The sequence below is a fragment of the Thamnophis sirtalis genome, unplaced genomic scaffold, assembly GCF_051295495.1.
Source record: "Thamnophis sirtalis isolate CommonGarterSnake01/CBP01778 unplaced genomic scaffold, rThaSir2_p1.2 scaffold_7, whole genome shotgun sequence".
NCBI classification, from domain to species: domain Eukaryota; kingdom Metazoa; phylum Chordata; class Lepidosauria; order Squamata; family Natricidae; genus Thamnophis; species Thamnophis sirtalis.
Genome location: NW_028261387.1, coordinates 7468172 through 7484632, shown reverse-complemented (window position 1 = coordinate 7484632; position 16461 = coordinate 7468172). Strand labels below are relative to the sequence as shown.

Here is a 16461-nt window from a genome sequence, read left to right as displayed (position 1 = left end):
AAGTACATGTAGTATTAAATATTGGATTTCTTTTTTGTATTTCACCGGCATAATTCCTAATAAAAAAACTTCAGGTTTCCATTCTATTTTAACCTCTGTTATTGCCTCCAGCCAATTTTTGATCCTTTTCCAAACAAAATTTGCCTCCTCACAGGTCCACCATAAATGGAAATATGTTCCATGTATTGATTCGCACATTTTAAACATGGAACTTAAATTATGGATTAAAAACAGATCGCCTCTCCGTCTTTCTTAGGATGTATTTATTTTATTGGGAAACAAAAACAGGAAAAATGTTGCATTCTACAATATACAGGAGCGAACTACTTATCCAAGAATTGCAAATTTGTTAAGTAGCAGGCCATTTTTCGCAACCTCATTTGTTGTTGTGTTTTAGCAATAGCAATAGCAGTTAGACTTATATACCGCTTCATAGGGCTTTCAGCCCTCTCTAAGCGGTTTACAGAGTCAGCATGTTGCCCCCAACAACAATCCGGGTCCTCATTTTACCCACCTCGGAAGGATGGAAGGCTGAGTCAACCCTGAGCCGGTGAGATTTGAACAGCCGAACTGCCGAACTAGCAGTCAGCTAAAGTAGCCTGCAGTGCTGCATTTAACCACTGCGCCACCTCGGCTCATTATTTTTTTAAAAAGTACCATCTTTTTATAAGCCATAATTTTCAGAAAAGATGTGGATAATTTTATTGCTATAGTACATGGTAAAAATTGTTTATAATTTCAAGATAGCCCTTTTATTCACAATTTAATCACATTTATATATCTTTATATCAGATGTTCGTGGATGAGGGAATCGTGACCCTTTTGAGGCAATGACAATCACTGTGTATTGTTGAGTGTACCCAAAAATAAAAATTAGAGAAATGATTTTTTTAAAAATCTCATGATATTTCATGCAAGAATAGTAATCTTATGAAATTTGGTTCATTTTGTGTAATTTCACTGCATATGCCTCTCAGTTGGTATTTTTCCAGGCAATAAATAGCACATTGGCTTACAAAGTAGTCTCTATGTTAAAGATCTTAGTTTGTGTAGAATAGCATGAGTAAAATAGGATTTTGGTTCAACTGGTGCCAAATCCTATTTGAAAAAGTTTTAGAAGATATATTAATCTCCCATTTAGATTAACAGAAAGTGGACAGAAGGAAAAAGAATGAGAACATTGTTTGGAAAAGAATGAAATGATGTATGCTACAAAATACCACAAAAATGTGTGGAGTTATGAGAAGTCAGTGAAAAGATACTTGGTGGAATGTCTATTAAAAATGCTACAGGTGAGGGAAAAAATCCTTACACTAGAATGACAGCAGCATAAAATGAGGACCAGGAAAAAAAAAGTATGTTTGTGTCAGTGGTGGGTTTCAAAAATTTTTCAAACCTACTCTGTGGGTGTGGCCTCCTTTGTGGGAGTGGCTTGCCGGCCATGTGACCTGGTGGGAGTGGCTTGCCGGCCATGTGTTTTCTCTCTCTCTCTCTCTCTTTCCTTCCTTTTGTCTCTCTGTCCCTTTTTCCTTTTTTTCTTTCATCTCTCATTTTTTCTTTCTTTTTTCTTTTTTTTCTTTCTTTCTTTCTTCCTTTCTTTCTCTTTCTCTCTCCATGTGAGTGTGTGTGTGTGTGTGTGTGTGTGTGTGTGTGTGTTGGGTTTCAAAAATTTTTGGAACCTCTTCTGTAGGTGTGCCCTGCTTTCCGGGTCCACTGGTGGAACCTCTTCTAACCGGTTCGGTAGATTTGACGAACCGGTTCTACCGAACTGATGTGAACCGGTAGGAACCCACCTCTGATGTGTGTGTGTGTGTGTGTGTGTATACTGCATGTAATGTAGTCAAAGAGAAAAAAGAACAGTTAAGATTAAAAATGGCATAGAAAATGCGGAGCAATTTTGTAATATACATGCCCGTATATACTGTACGTCTTAAAAAAGAATTACAGAAACTGTATCCAATATGTGGATGTGTTGTGTTGATGACTCGCAAGAATAAAATATGTAGATAGGTAAACACAGGTAAAGCTCTTAGAATGTCACATCCGTCAAGGAAATGATATGAATTTTCAGAGGCAAATGCCTGCAACGTGAAATAGGTTTTTTCTGCCTTTTAAACTTCATATATCAAATTTGTTAAGCTTTAACAATAAGATTTGTTTTGCCTCTCAGGTAGGGCTCCAACCTACTCACAACTAAAAAAGTGAAAGCATATTTATAATGCAATATGGGAAACTAAAAAAGTGAATTAACGGTGAGGGGGGAAAAAAGGCTTTGGTGCTTGTAAATAGCACTTGTAAAAAGTCAAATGCATTTAAAAAAAAAAAAAAATCCACATCCAGGATCAACAAAGCTCACTGATTCTGAAGTCACTGGGTCTAAAGGGAGTTTTAAGTACCAGACGTAAGGAAAAAAATAAAGCTATAAAGACTGAGAAGGGAAGCAGGTGATAAGCAGGTTTGGCAAGATTTTTGGAGAATGACTATAACTAAATTGAATCAAATCAAATTGGAGGAGACAAAATCCTTATTACGACTGAAGGGCCAATTTGTAGACAAGGCCAATATGTTACAATCATATCCCCTTCTTTATAACTATATCATTTGGCAAATACACATAGTCCTTAGGCATTGCTTTCAGAAAAAAAAAAAGTTTCTTTCACCTATTGCTTTTCACTTTTCCTTAAGTGATCGGTCTCATGCAGATATTCCTCTAGCACAGAAGCCTTTCATAATCTTTAACATCACTGTGCCAAATGTTATGGATTATTTACAGTTACCAAGTGGTTTGATGCTAACTTACCAGTTTACGAAAAGATTTGTGAATCGTCTGTTTTTCCCTTTCATTCCCATTGTAAAATGCAATTTCCTCACTGTAGGGGGAAAAAAAGGGCCTAATCAGCACACAAGATCAAGCTACGCAACAGGAGAATGAGATGGGGTTTGTCTACAGGTGATAAAAGTGTTGTGACACCTTGCTGTTTCAAACAACCGGTTGGAAGTCGTCATTTTAAACGCTCCCTCGATATCTTTCCCAGCTTACTACACACGTTTTAATCCCGCCCTGCAACATAGAATCACATTGGCTGTTTCAGCATTTCACGATTTTCGATCTCCTACATGTCTGGATCAGAATTTGAAACTAGTCTTACAACTAGTGAAATCTTGCTGCCACAACAAAATTAGCAAAATGTTCTTGTTTAAATGACCAAGCAAAATAACTCAAGAGTGTATATGCATCCTTAAATTCTTAGTTACAGCCATACTCGTCTCCTCACAGGTTAGGTCTCCTCCAGATTCCATCTGCCAGCCAATGTCGGCTGGCGACTTCCCGGGGGAGAGCCTTCTCTGTTGTAGCTCCAGCCCTCTGGAATGACCTCCCCGCGGAGATCCGGACCCTTACTACTCTCCCGGCCTTCCGCAAAGCCACCAAGTCCTGGCTGCTCCAGCAGGCCGGGGGGCTTGTGAAACATCTAGCCCCACGGAAACTGTGAATGTTGCATTTTTTAAAGTGTTGTCTTTGTCTATTTATCCCCCTTCCCTTGTCTATTGTGAGCCGCCCGGAGTCCTTCGGGAGTGGGTGGCATACAAGACAAATAAACTAAACTAAACTCTTGGTTCTCTAAGAGAATTAGCAATAACTACTCCTGATTTTCACTGCTTTGGCAGTAAAGCTCACATTAAGTTCACATTAAGTAGCGAAGCAGTAAAGGTCACATTAAGTTTACATCACTATTAACTTCATTTTTTAAAAAATAAAACGGGTATTTTAAGAAGGTTATTTTTTTAGTAAAGAAACCCTTAGGATGTGCTTCGTACAACAAATTAAATCACACTAAAACAAATTATGACAAATCAAACATGTATATCTTATTCATTCAGTTCTCAGATGAAAATTGATTGTTTTAATTCTTTGCCACCCAATATAGAGAGGTTTAACATGAAACAGTTTAGAAGTTTTTTTTAAAAAAATAAATAGCAACATAATGGACTTGATTCAGCCTGTAATATTTGGCCTAATGAATATTAGTTTGTCTTGAAACCATCTCATACCTGTTTGTGATCAGCCGTGAATTGACATATCTGTATTCGCCTTCATATTTTTGTTCCGTGATAGTCATCTTACCAATAGGTCTTCTTAAGCGCGTAAGGAAGAAGCCTGAAAAAATCAAGTAGGCCATCATGGAAGCAGGGCCCTGAAAATATCAAAGAATAAAATAAGACACAACTTCCAGAATAAATTTATTAGCAATATTTTCTTTTTCAAAAAGAACGCAGCTAGCAACCCATCTGGGCAGAGGCTAGTTGCAAAGTATCAGCCGACTACAGATGAGGAGTTACTTCCAACTACAGAAAAATGTAATCAATCTTAAAGTAAGACCTGCCAATTCTGAAATTAAATAACACTTATTTTTTTTTTTATAAATGACAGCAGGTTCCAAATATAACAACATTTGCTTCTGAGTAAATACTTGTATTGTATCATATATGTCAAGGGCTGATCTATGATAAGAAACTGTTCTGAAAGATTCTGACACAATGACACTTAACCTTTTACAGTGGCTTATTAATACATCCATTTCCACTACAAAAAAAAATGTGTGCAGGGATGTGGGCATGCATATCTGTTCTGACCCGCCTCGTCCCACACCAACACACTCGGGGCCAAAGATAAGTTACGGCATTTAATTAACAGACAAACAGGTCCTTGGCAGCAAACCGGCACAGACAAGCTTGGGCAGCAATAAACACAGATAAGGCTTGGCAGCAATCCAGCCTGCCAAGCTCACAATAATGTTCTCCAACATTAGTTCCTGCGTTGACTTCTGCAAGAGGGGCATGTGCGCAAGCAGTCCTTTTATAGTCTGGAAAGGAGCCTAATGACCACCAGCTGAGTGCAATTACCTCCTGTAACTGCACAACTGTTCCTGATGCCTATTAGCTCTTCAGTGCTGAGCATCCAGGAACAACTCACTGCTGACCTCAGGCTCACACTCCCTTGTCTCCTCCCCACTGGTCCAAGGCTCAGGCGCCTCCTGGTGGCCAACCAGCCTCTCTGCACCCTGCTCTGGGTCGGAACCCTGTCCAGGGTCCTCCACATCTTCCAGAGCCGACTCATAGGGCTCCTCGCTGTCGGAGTCTGGTGGCAGCTCCAACGGCTCCTGCTGGGCCACAACACTGTCTGTATGTGTTTATCTCTGTGTTGATACCTGGTGACTGCCTGGATGAGTCCCTGCAATTTTTTTTTTGGGGGGGGGGCAAGATTTCAGAAGTAGATTGCCATTGCCTATTTTCTAGATCTCCGAGGACATGACTGGGGCAAGATCACCCAGCTGGATTTCATGCATAAAGCGGGACTAGAACTCACACTCTCCAGATTTCTAGTCTGGTGTCTTAACCACTACACCAAACTGGCTCTCTACAAGAATTTTAATGTATGTGAAATTCTTAAAACTCTGAATGATCTATGTCAGTGGTAGTCAACCGGGTCCCTACTGCCCACTAGTGGGCGTTCCAGCTTTCATGGTGGGCGGTAGGGGTTTGCTGTAACTCTGCTTTATAAATTTTATAAAGTAAAGTTACTTCCCTACTTTATAAATCACCATTACTGTGGGACCGGTGGGCGGTTAGAAAATTTTACTATTAACAGAGATACAAAAGTGGGCGGTAGGTATAAAAAGGTTGACTACCCCTGATCTACGGATTACATTATCAAGACATTGTTAAAAGAATCCCACATTATATTTACCATCTGTTTATAGAGTATGTAACACACATTTGACAGATTATAATGGTTGAAGATTTCCAAATTTCTGGTCATTTTAGTTCCAAATACTTCTCAATATTACATTATAGAAAATTCTCAATAATTCATCTCTCCTATTAGAGAATATATAATCCATACTTAAAGTACATAAATAAAAATACAATTTTACCTGTGCTCCTATTGCACTTGTTAGTTTAAAGATGTATAGAACAATATCCAAAAATGGCTGTAAAATAAGATTTAATTGTAAATATTGGTCATGGGAAAAACAAGCAATATGGTTTTTTTTATTTAAAAGGACATTTTTAAAAATGTCACATTTTTGAAATAAACATAGCTAAAATGTCTTATTATAACTTGGTTTCTCAAAGATTATGTGAACATGCGAATTCAATTTTAAAAAAACTAAAAATCTGTATTTAAAAAAATTCCTACAATATAAATCAGTTTCTCAAGAGTTTTTTGCTTCCTCTATTGTTCAACAGTTATTAAAGTGCAAGAAAAATCTTTTAATTCAGCAGTTTTTCAGTTTCATGCTGAGAACGAATATTTAAATTGCTACTATGTAAGTAATATTTAAACATGCAGATGACAACATAATCACTTTTTTTTCCACACTTACCTTGCTGAGGTTTGAATATAGATCCACTACACTGTTGCAAAATTTTTCGACGTCTTGTGTAAGTAGTTGATCAGGATTGCCTATTCTGTTGTCTAAATTGCCCATTTTGTAGAATGTGTAACTCCTAAAATGTCAAGATATAATACAGAAGTTTTACTGAATGATTAACTACATTTATATTTATTAAAATTGTTGCCAGCCCTCTCTCTGCAAGGCGACTCTGGGATACTTACAAGGTTAAAAGAAATAAAACCATACATATACATCTAAAAGAAATAGAGCTATACATATACATCTATACATGTGTGGATCGATAGATCGATCAATAGATTGATTAGATAAGAGTATGTAAAATTATGATACAAAGGTGGAAAGGGAGAAAATAAGAACTGCAGGGGTGAGATGGAATCTACTACGAGTCCGTCAACCAAGGTTCAAGGTTCATTTTATTTATATGCCGCCCTATTCCCGGCGGGACTCAGGGCGGCGCACAAACCCAAAGGAGGGGAAGGGAAACACAAAAACTACAGCAAAAACTGCAGGGCGTTTAAAAACAACCAACAGCCACACGATTCGAGAGGGGAAGGGAACTCATCGACCCCAGGCCTGCCAACACAGCCAGATTTTAACGGCTTTTCGGAAGGCCTGGAGAGAGGTGAGGGTCCGAATCTCTGCGGGGAGCTGGTTATTGTGATACTCCTGGTTGGAATGAAGACAGTCCCTTCAGGTAACCTGGAACCACGCCATACAAGTTTTTAAAGATGATAACCAACACCTTGAATTGCACCTGGAAGTAAATCAGTAGCAAGTCTAATTCTCGGAACAGCAGTGTGACATGGGCCACTCTAACCACCCTCTGCACCAGCTGTAGTGTCCGAATGCTCTTCAAATTTAGACCCATGTTCAGTGCGTTGCAGTAGGTCAGATGTGAGATGGCCAGGACTTGAATGACTTGAGTGCAGGGGCTCTTGAACCAGGAACGGCTGCAAATGGTGCACAACCCAAAGTTGTGCAAAGGCCGTGACTGCCACCTGTTCATGAATCAAGGAGAACCCCCCCAAGTTGTGAACCAGGTCTGTGTGGGGGTAGCGCCACTCCATCCAAACGGTGACGGGTGATCTCACTTTGGTGGCTTCATGTAGAAGTTTAAAAAGAGAGGCAATGTGAGGATGTTTGCTTTCTCAGTAGCTGGCAAACCACTCTGAGAAATGCAACATCATTGATCATTGGCAACTGGCAACTACGCGGAGGAGAGCCTGGCAACTACGCGGAGGAGAGCCTTCTCGGTGGCAGCTCCGACCCTATGGAACGATCTCCCTGTGGAGATTCGTACCCTCACCACCCTCCAGACCTTCCGCACAGCCCTTAAAATCTGGCTGTCCCGTCAGGCCTGGGGTTAAAGACTGTAACCCACCCGAATAGTATGAATGTTGTGCTTTTAATGATGTACTGTCTTATGTGTTAATTGTTTGTTTTCCCCCCCTTTCGAGTTGTAAGCCGCCCTGAGTCCCCCCAGGGAAAAGGGCGGCATATAAATAAACTACTCTAAACTCTAAACTCTAACTCATTGTTAATTTTAATCTATTTTTATTTTAAAAAATGTTATTGTTAATCTTAATTGGGTTTGTTTTTTGGCTATTCTATTTAATTTTTTTTTAATGTTGTACGCCGCCCTGAGTCCTTGGGAGAAGGGCGGCATATGAATCCAATAAACCAAATCAAACCAAGTGCAGCCAAGGCTGTTTCTCTCCCTTAACTGAGCCTAAATTCTGCTTGAAAGGGGCCCAGATAATCTGTTTCATCCAGGATCCTCTGACGCTGCCAAACAACCATATTTTCTATCACTTTCCCTAAGAAGGGAAGATGGGAAAAATGGACAAAAATTATCCAGGCAGATGGGATCTTGCAAGGATCAGGCAAGGAGGCAAGGTGAATCGGGGTCTCCTTATACATTAAATTATACATTACAATTTAGATTGCCTTTAAAGGATTAGAGTTTAAGTTTAATGTAATGCAGTGGTAGTCAACCTGGTCCCTACCGCCCACTAGAGATTGAGATTTGTTTTATTTATATGCCGCCCTATTCCCTGCGGGACTCAGGGCGGCGAACGACTCAAACGGGAAAGGGAACACACAAGTACAAGACAAGCATTTAAAATAGCCAACAGCCACACAGATCGAGAGGGGAAGGGAACTCATCAACCCCAGGCCTGCCGACATAGCCAGGTTTTAACGGCTTTTCGGAAGGCCTGGAGAGAGGTGAGGGTCCGAATCTCTGCGGGGAGTTCGTTCCAAAGGGCCGGAGCTGCCACAGAGAAGGCCCTCCCCCGGGTGGTAGCCAGATGGCATTGGCTGGTAGACTAGGGGGCGTTCCAGCTTTCATGGTGGGCGGTAGGGGTTTGCTGCAACTCTGTTTTATAAATTTTATAAAGTAAAGTTACTTCCCAACTTTATAAATCACTGTGGAAACGGTGGGCGGTTAGAAAATTTTACTACTAAGAGAGATACAAAAGTGGGCGGTAGGTATAAAAAGGTTGACTACCCCTGATGTAATGTAATGTTACATTAAGAGCCAAGGTGGCGCAGTGGTTAAATGCAGCACTGCAGGCTACTTCAGCTGACTGCAGTTCTGCAGTTCGGCTGTTCAAATCTCACCAGCTCAGGGTTGACTCAGCCTTCCATCCTTCCGAGGTGGGTAAAATGAGGACCCAGATTGTTGGGGGCGATATGCTGACTCTCTGCAAACCGCTTAGAGAGGGCTGAAAGCCCTATGAAGCAGTATATAAGTCTAATTGCTATTGCTGTTGCTATGTTAAAAACTATAAAAAAAATCACTTACTGTAGGTACTGATCATAAAGATACTTGGTAAGTCGGACACGGAAACACAATTTAAGTTCATTTAATCCATACTTCAAGAAGTTATTCACCAGGGAAATCTGTAAATAAGAACGTATCAATAAGAACGCATAATCTAATGTGCTTAAAGCCCATCACCGCCTTAGATCCCAACAGATGGCAAACTAAAATCCAATTTAAGAGTACAATCCAGGAAGAATTCATCTGCAATCATAGCAATGTTTGTTTGGGAAATTAGCCCCAGTAAACTGAATGCAATGTAAACCTGCGTAGGATTGTGTGTAAATCGGTATTTTTTTTTAAAAAAAAAAACTTCATGAAGAAATACATGCTTAGATTCAAGGCACCAAGAGGAAGCTTGAAGTGTAATATTACTTTCTACTCTGTGAACTGTTTTACCAGATGGTGATAGTTTCTCATGGCACAATATCACAATGTACTGTGGATGATATACTGTAAATTACAGCATCTTTTATCTGTAAGAACCACATATTGGTACTGCAAAAGAAATAGAAAGCAGTAGTTGTGGAGGGGGCTTTGTGTGAATCGGGAACTTCTAATTCTTTCTTTGATTTTGAAAGTTTTTTTATTTTTTTCCCCCCTCATTTCTATGCTAAGACTTGTTCTGCTGTTTTTTCTTCACACAAACATGCTGATATTTTACTGTGCAAGTCTCAACTGAGAGACTGCCTCCTGCCATTTACCTCCCAGAGACCAATAAGATCACACAGATTAGGCCTCCTCCGGGTTCCATCGGCCGGTCAATGTCGGTTGGCGGCTCCCCAGGGGAGGGCCTTCTCTGTAGCTGCTCCGGCCCTATGAAACGATCTCCCCGTGGAGATCCGGCCCCTTGCTACTCTTCCGGCCTTCCGCAAAGCGATTAAGACCTGGCTGTTCCAGCAGGCCTGGGGCTGTTGATTTTATCCATCCCCACTCTAAGCTGTATGCATGTTGTGTAATTTTAATGTTTGTTTTCCTTTTAATTTTTATATGCCCCCCTTTTTATCTGTAAGCCGCCCAGAGTCTCTAGGGAGTGGGCAGCATACAAATGCTAATAAACCTAAACCTAAACTATCTACAGCAGGCATATCAAACTCAGTTTCATTGAGGGCCGCATTAGGGCTCTGGTTGACCTTAGAAGGCTGGCTGGGCATGATTGACTGGCTGGGAGGGGCCAACTGGGTGGCATGGTCAGCTTGACACCGCTACCCAAACTATTTCCTCTTTACACTGGGTAGACAAGGCCGAAGCCACGCTGGTCTGATCTTTCCTCTTCGTGTTGGGTAGACCAGGGCAGCCCCATGGGCTGGATCCAGTGGTGGGATTCAAATAATTTAACAAGTGGTTCTCTGCCCTAATGAACAGCTGGGTTGGCGGGGCTCGGTGGTCATGTGATTGGCTGGGCGTGGCCAACTCATTACTCACATCAATGGGCGCTTCGCCTTAGCTGTTACAATGTAATCAGGGTTAACCGGAGAGGCAGTTTCTGTAAGCAGGGTAATAAAGATTAGGCTAGAAACAACACCAGAATCTTTCCTTCCTGCCTTCCTTACAGGATTGGCCCTGTAAAGTGGGGGGGGGGGAACAAAAGGAGATTTCTTCCAACAACCGGTTGTCCAAACTGCTTAGAAAGTTAACAACCGGTTCTCCCGGGGTGCAAGCCGGCTGAATCCCACCACTGGCTGGATCTGACCATATTGCGGTCCGGATCTGGACCATGGGCCTTGAGTTTGATACCCGTGATCTACAGTAAGGCTCCCGCCTTCGTGAACTGGCCCATTTGATATGTTCTTCCTGGAAGAAGCTTTTGCACATAACCCACTTTTATAAGTAAGGAGAATGAAGGTCATGGGATCCTACTTCTCTGGCTTTGTGAAAGGGTCTTCCCTTGGAAATAAGACTCCCTCTTCACATTCTGAACTCTTCCCCAGAACGTATAGGGACTGGTTAAACTGCTTCAATTCCCTTTAACTGTTGTGTTTCATGTTGTTTATCTTACATTTTGACTGTGCTATTATTTTCCCTATTGTCTGCCTATTCCAGGTCCTTGGGAAAGACTCAACAGGTAGACAAAAATGCCAAATCCAGTCTTAGCATCTGGCTGAAAGCCATAATGAACCGTAATGATATTATTAAGGTTTACCACTTTTATTTTAATGATATTTATTGTGGAAGTCTGGAGTTCAGATACTTTTGAATTCGATTATGGGTATCAGGCAATTATTTCTGCCACCAAGCTTAGTTTCCAACCTAGCACATTCTGCCCTATCACAAATCAAATCCATCTGTGCTTATACAGTATTTACTCTTACTTTGATTTTTTTTTTAAAAAAATCCTCTCTTGTATAAAACACTTCCCCATCAAAGTGGAAGTGGAGCTGTTCCATTAATGAGGTGAGAAACTATAATTTTGCTCATGATAAGGTGGGAAAACTACACCAAGATTGTATCTTATGTACTTTTGATTTCAAAAATCAAAACGAACAAACAGTTCATCAACTTTTAAATATTTTTTGCATTGTTAATTACAAACTTTTCCTCTGCTCTTATACTCTGGACATAGAATATTTCATTCCTCCAGTTTCATCGCGTAGTTGGAGTGACATTAAAGAAATCTCTCACATTAAGATCAAGGGTAAGCAACTTGGGAGCACTGCAAATAGCTTGGATGACAATTTCCACAACATTGTGGAATTGCCATTGGTCACACTAGCTTTGCTTGATAAAAGTTGTAGCGCTAACTTCTGGAAGTCGCTACAATATAAAGGTAAAGGTTCCCCTCACACGTATGTGCTAGGCATTCCCGACTCTAGGGGGCGGGGCTCATCTCCGTTTCAAAGCCGAAGAGCCAGAGCTGTCAGAAGACCTCTCTGTGATCATGTGGCCACGTAACTAAATGCCGAAGGCACACGGAACACTGTTACCTTCCCACCAAAGGTGGTCCCTATTTTTCTACTTGCATTTTTACATGCTTCCGAATTGCTACGTTGGCAGAAGCTGGGACAAGTAACGGGAGCTCACTCCGTTATGCAGCGCTAGGGATTTGAACGGGCCGAACTGCCGACCTTTCTGATCAACAAACTCAGTGTCTTAGCCACTGAGCCACCACGTCCTTTCCACTACAATATAGTGAGTGCATGATTAAAGATGTGGGCGGGGGATGAAATACTGTAAACCCATAAACTTTTTCAGGGTAATAAATTTCATGGGCGTATAAAGTGGCCAAATAGAGCCGAGGTGGCGCAGTGGTTAAATGCAGCACTGCAGGCTACTTCAGCTGACTGCTAGTTCGCAGTTCGGCTGTTCAAATCTCACCGGCTTAAGGTTGACTCAGCCTTCCATCCTTCCGAGGTGGGTAAAATGAGGACCCAGACTGTGGGGGCAATATGCTGACTCTGTAAACCGCTTAGAGAGGGCTGAAAGCCCTATGAAGCAGTATATAAGTCTTAACTGCTATTGCTAAATATTACTGGAAAAGGTTGTTGTTGTTGTGCCTGTCGGAACAGCCAGGTTTTAAGGGCTTTGCGGAAGGCCTGGAGGGTGGTGAGGGTTCGAATCTCCACGGGGAGTTCGTTCCAGAGGGTCGGAGCAGCCACAGAGAAGGCTCTCCTCCGGGTAGTCGCCAGTCGACACTGGCCGGCGGATGGAATTCGGAGGAGGCCTAATCTGTGGGATCTAATCGGTCTGGTGGAGGTAATTGGCAGCAGGCGGTCTCTCAAGTACCCAGGTCCAATACCATGAAGGGCTTTATAAGTGACAACTAGCGCCTTGAAGCGTATCCGGAGACCAATAGGTAGCCAGTGCAGCTTGCGGAGGATAGGTGTTACGTGGGTGAACCGAGGTGCACCCACGATCGCTCGCGCGGCTGCATTCTGGACAAGCTGGAGTCGCCAAATGCTCTTCAAGGGGTCGACTGAATATCTATTCATTTTACCCCAAAGAGTTCAAGAACAAAAAAAGCACCACTTACAGCAGGCATGGCAGCGATGAAGTTGAACAAGTACCTCTTGAAATCTTTTCTACTGCGGCCAATGATAGCACTGCAAACCACCACATGCACAAGATTAGTGCCAGAAGCAAGAAGACCCATCCCACCATCTTTCCACCAGGACAAGTGGAAAGCCGTGAAAACGAACACAAGGAAAGGTCAACAGAAGAAGCAGCAAGACTCTCTTTGCACCGGATCAAGCATTCAGATGTGCTCCCACAACGGTGGGCAAAGCAACAACTGAATCAGTGAAAGCCATCACCTCCCTTTCGGCCCTCGGTGAAAGCCGTCATCTCCCTTGCTACCCTTCGTTCTAATGAAACCAAATTATACAGGGGGGGTGGGTGGGTTTTAAACTTCCACATACCGTCGCCCATCTCCTTGAAGACACCACGCTACAAAGGAAGCTATCGCCAAATAAGCCTATTGTCAAATCCCATCCCTCCGTGACGCCTGGTTAACGTACACTTCCATCCTGACGTCACGAAGATATGTATTTTCCCCATTTCTGCTGGCATCAGGGCCATTTCTGCCCGTGACCCCTCAAAACCGCGGTCCACTAAAGCGCGCCCGATCAAAGCGCGTACGTGACGTCATCAGCAGTGCGACAAATAAAATTAAAAATAAATTAAATTAAAATTAAAATTAAATTAAAGCAAGCTGATTCACATAAAGGTAAGGGTTAGGGTTAGAGTTAGGGTTAGGTTAAGGGTTAGGGTTAGGTTTAGGGTTACGTTAAGCGTTAGGGTTAGGTTTAGGGTTAGGTTAAGGGTTAGCGTTAGGTTAAGGGTTAGGTTTAGGGTTAGGTTAAGGGTTAGGCTTAGGGTTAGGTTTAGGGTTAGGTTTGGGGGGGTTAGGGTAAGGTTTTCGCGTTAATTTTAAATTTACTGCTCACAGCGTGCCGTTTTCGTCGCGCTGTGATGACGTCACGTACGCGCTTTCGTCGAGCGCGCTTTAGTCTACCGCGGATTTGTGGTGGAACCATTTCTGCCATAGGAGAAAGCATGGGCTGCCACTATAAAAGGCAGCTCTGTGCTTTTTGTAAAAAAAACAAAAAAAAAACAAAAACAATTCCTATATTATAGCCGCAAATGCAAAAATTTAAATAAACAGGGTTTGAATTGGATAAAAGCCAACATAGAAATACATAAAGAGAAAAAAACAAGACCAGGGCAAGGAATAAAAAAATTATATTCAGGAAGAATTTGGTACCGTGTTTCCCCGAAAATAAGACAGGGTCTTATTTTCTTTCCCCCCCCCAAAAAAAAGCGCTTGGCCTTATTTTCGGGGAGATCTTACAATTATTTTTGAGGTGCAGGAGGCCCGTTAAACCTCTGCCCGTGGCGCGTGGATCAGCTGATCCAGAGAGGGCCGGAAGTTCTATCTCTGTTTCTGGCACACTCTTTGCGGCTGCCCCTAAAAGGGGCACACAGTAGCTAGTGTTTGCGGTACCGGGCACCGCAAGGCCGTTCTGCATGGATGGCAGGTGCATGTGCGGTGGGTGGGGCATGTTCCCCCCATTTCTCCCTGCAGGAAATGGCGGGGACCGGCTGCACATGCATTTAAATATTTTAGGGGAGGGCTTATTTTCAGTGGGGGGCTTATTTTAGCACATGCACTCAAATGCCTTATTATCCAGGGAGGTCTTATTTTCCGGGAAACAGGGTAGGAAAAAAATAATACTAATGGTTTAGGAACATAGCGGGAAGAAATTTGACTACGATCATCCAATGATCAGCAATGTTTCATCCTCAACTTCCAGAATTCTCAGCCAGCATGGCCAAAGCTGGGAACTGCACTCCCAGTACACTGACTGGGAATTAGATTAAGAGCAATCTAGAACAATATTCAAAGTGGCGTTGGCGGCAATTGAGACTTTACTTTTAACCTACTAAGTGGTTGTCTTTGGAGTAGCAGAAAACAACAGTGGAAGTCACCAGCACCCCACTGTACTATTTGTAAGAGCAATTAATAAAGCTTTAGAAAGACCATGGAGTATACAATTTAGCTGATATTATTTAAACTAAATCTCTCCAAAGTAAAAAAGCCACTGGGGAACAGAAGCTATAGTTTCATTTATGCATCAGTTACGAGCATAAACATGGTAGATACATGCTTATATTTATGTCTCTTTACCAGTGGAATGGAAACTACAAATTTAAGAAAGAAATTCTTGAATAGCGACAGATCCCTGCTTACGATTGCGCTGCAAGAAAAAAAATGTACAGAATTTAACATGTTTATTTCTGACTAGGCAAAGTAATCATTACATACGTTCATTGTAACAAAAGAGTAATGGACAATTACTACAGGTAGTCCTCGACCTACGACCACAATTTATGCTGCTAAGTGAGAAATTTGTTAACGGAGTTTTGCTCCTGACTTCCCTTGCCACAATTGTTAAGTGAATCACTTCCATTTCTCAAATTAGTTAACATGGTTGTTAAATTGATCGTGACCCGTCAAAAGCGCGTTCCACAAAAGCGCGGTCGACGAAATCGCGTATGTGACGTCATCACAACGCGACGAAAAAGATCGAAAAATTGAAATAAAAATTAAATTACAGCAAGCCGATTCACATAAAGGTAAGGGTTAGGTTAAGGGTTAGGGTTAGAGCGTTAGCGTTACGTTTAGCGTTAGGTTTAGGGTTAGGTTTAGGGTTAGGTTTAGGGTTAGGTTTAGGGTTAGGTTTGGGGGGGTTAGGGGAAGGTTTTAGCTTTATTTTTACATTTTTTGATCTTTTTCGATCTTTTTCGTCGCGCTGTGATGATGTCACATACGCGCTTTCGTCGACCGCAATTTTGTCGTCCGCGGTTTTGTGGTAGAACCAAATTGATCTGGCTTCTCCATTGACTTTGCTTGTTAGAAGGTCGCAAAAGGTGATCACATGACCCCAGGACACTGCAACGGTCATAAATATGAATCAGTTCTCAAGCTTCCAAATGTAAACCACGAGGGGATGCTGCAATGGCCATAAAGTGTGAAAAATGGTCATAAGTCACTTTTTTTCAGTGCCGTTGTAACTTCAAACAGGCACTAAATGAACCGTTGTAAGTCGAGGACTACCAGTACTACAGAAGTCTAATAAACAACATTCCTCAATGGATATCAACATTTGTAAGGTAAAAAGAAAAGCTATCCTACGTTTCACAGAATACAGGATTATATGCATGATTGTCAAAATGGAAAGCTTAAAATAAATTCCTCTCCATAAGATTTGTTTAAAATTG

At 41.8% G+C, this 16461-nt stretch overlaps 1 protein-coding gene across 1 annotated transcript in view; it reads right to left on the bottom strand.

Moving 5' to 3' along the window:
- The window catches only part of ABCD3 (ATP binding cassette subfamily D member 3), a 62104-nt gene that overhangs the window by 28314 nt on the left and 17329 nt on the right, over positions 1-16461 (bottom strand). Inside the window, exons 5-10 of the mRNA XM_087719279.1 lie at positions 13214-13283; positions 9226-9323; positions 6387-6510; positions 5934-5990; positions 4051-4193; positions 2801-2870 (exon numbers count right to left, since the gene is read on the bottom strand). Of these exons, the coding sequence (XP_087575405.1) occupies positions 2801-2870; positions 4051-4193; positions 5934-5990; positions 6387-6510; positions 9226-9323; positions 13214-13283 (562 nt within the window). The remainder of the gene's footprint in view (positions 1-2800; positions 2871-4050; positions 4194-5933; positions 5991-6386; positions 6511-9225; positions 9324-13213; positions 13284-16461) is intronic.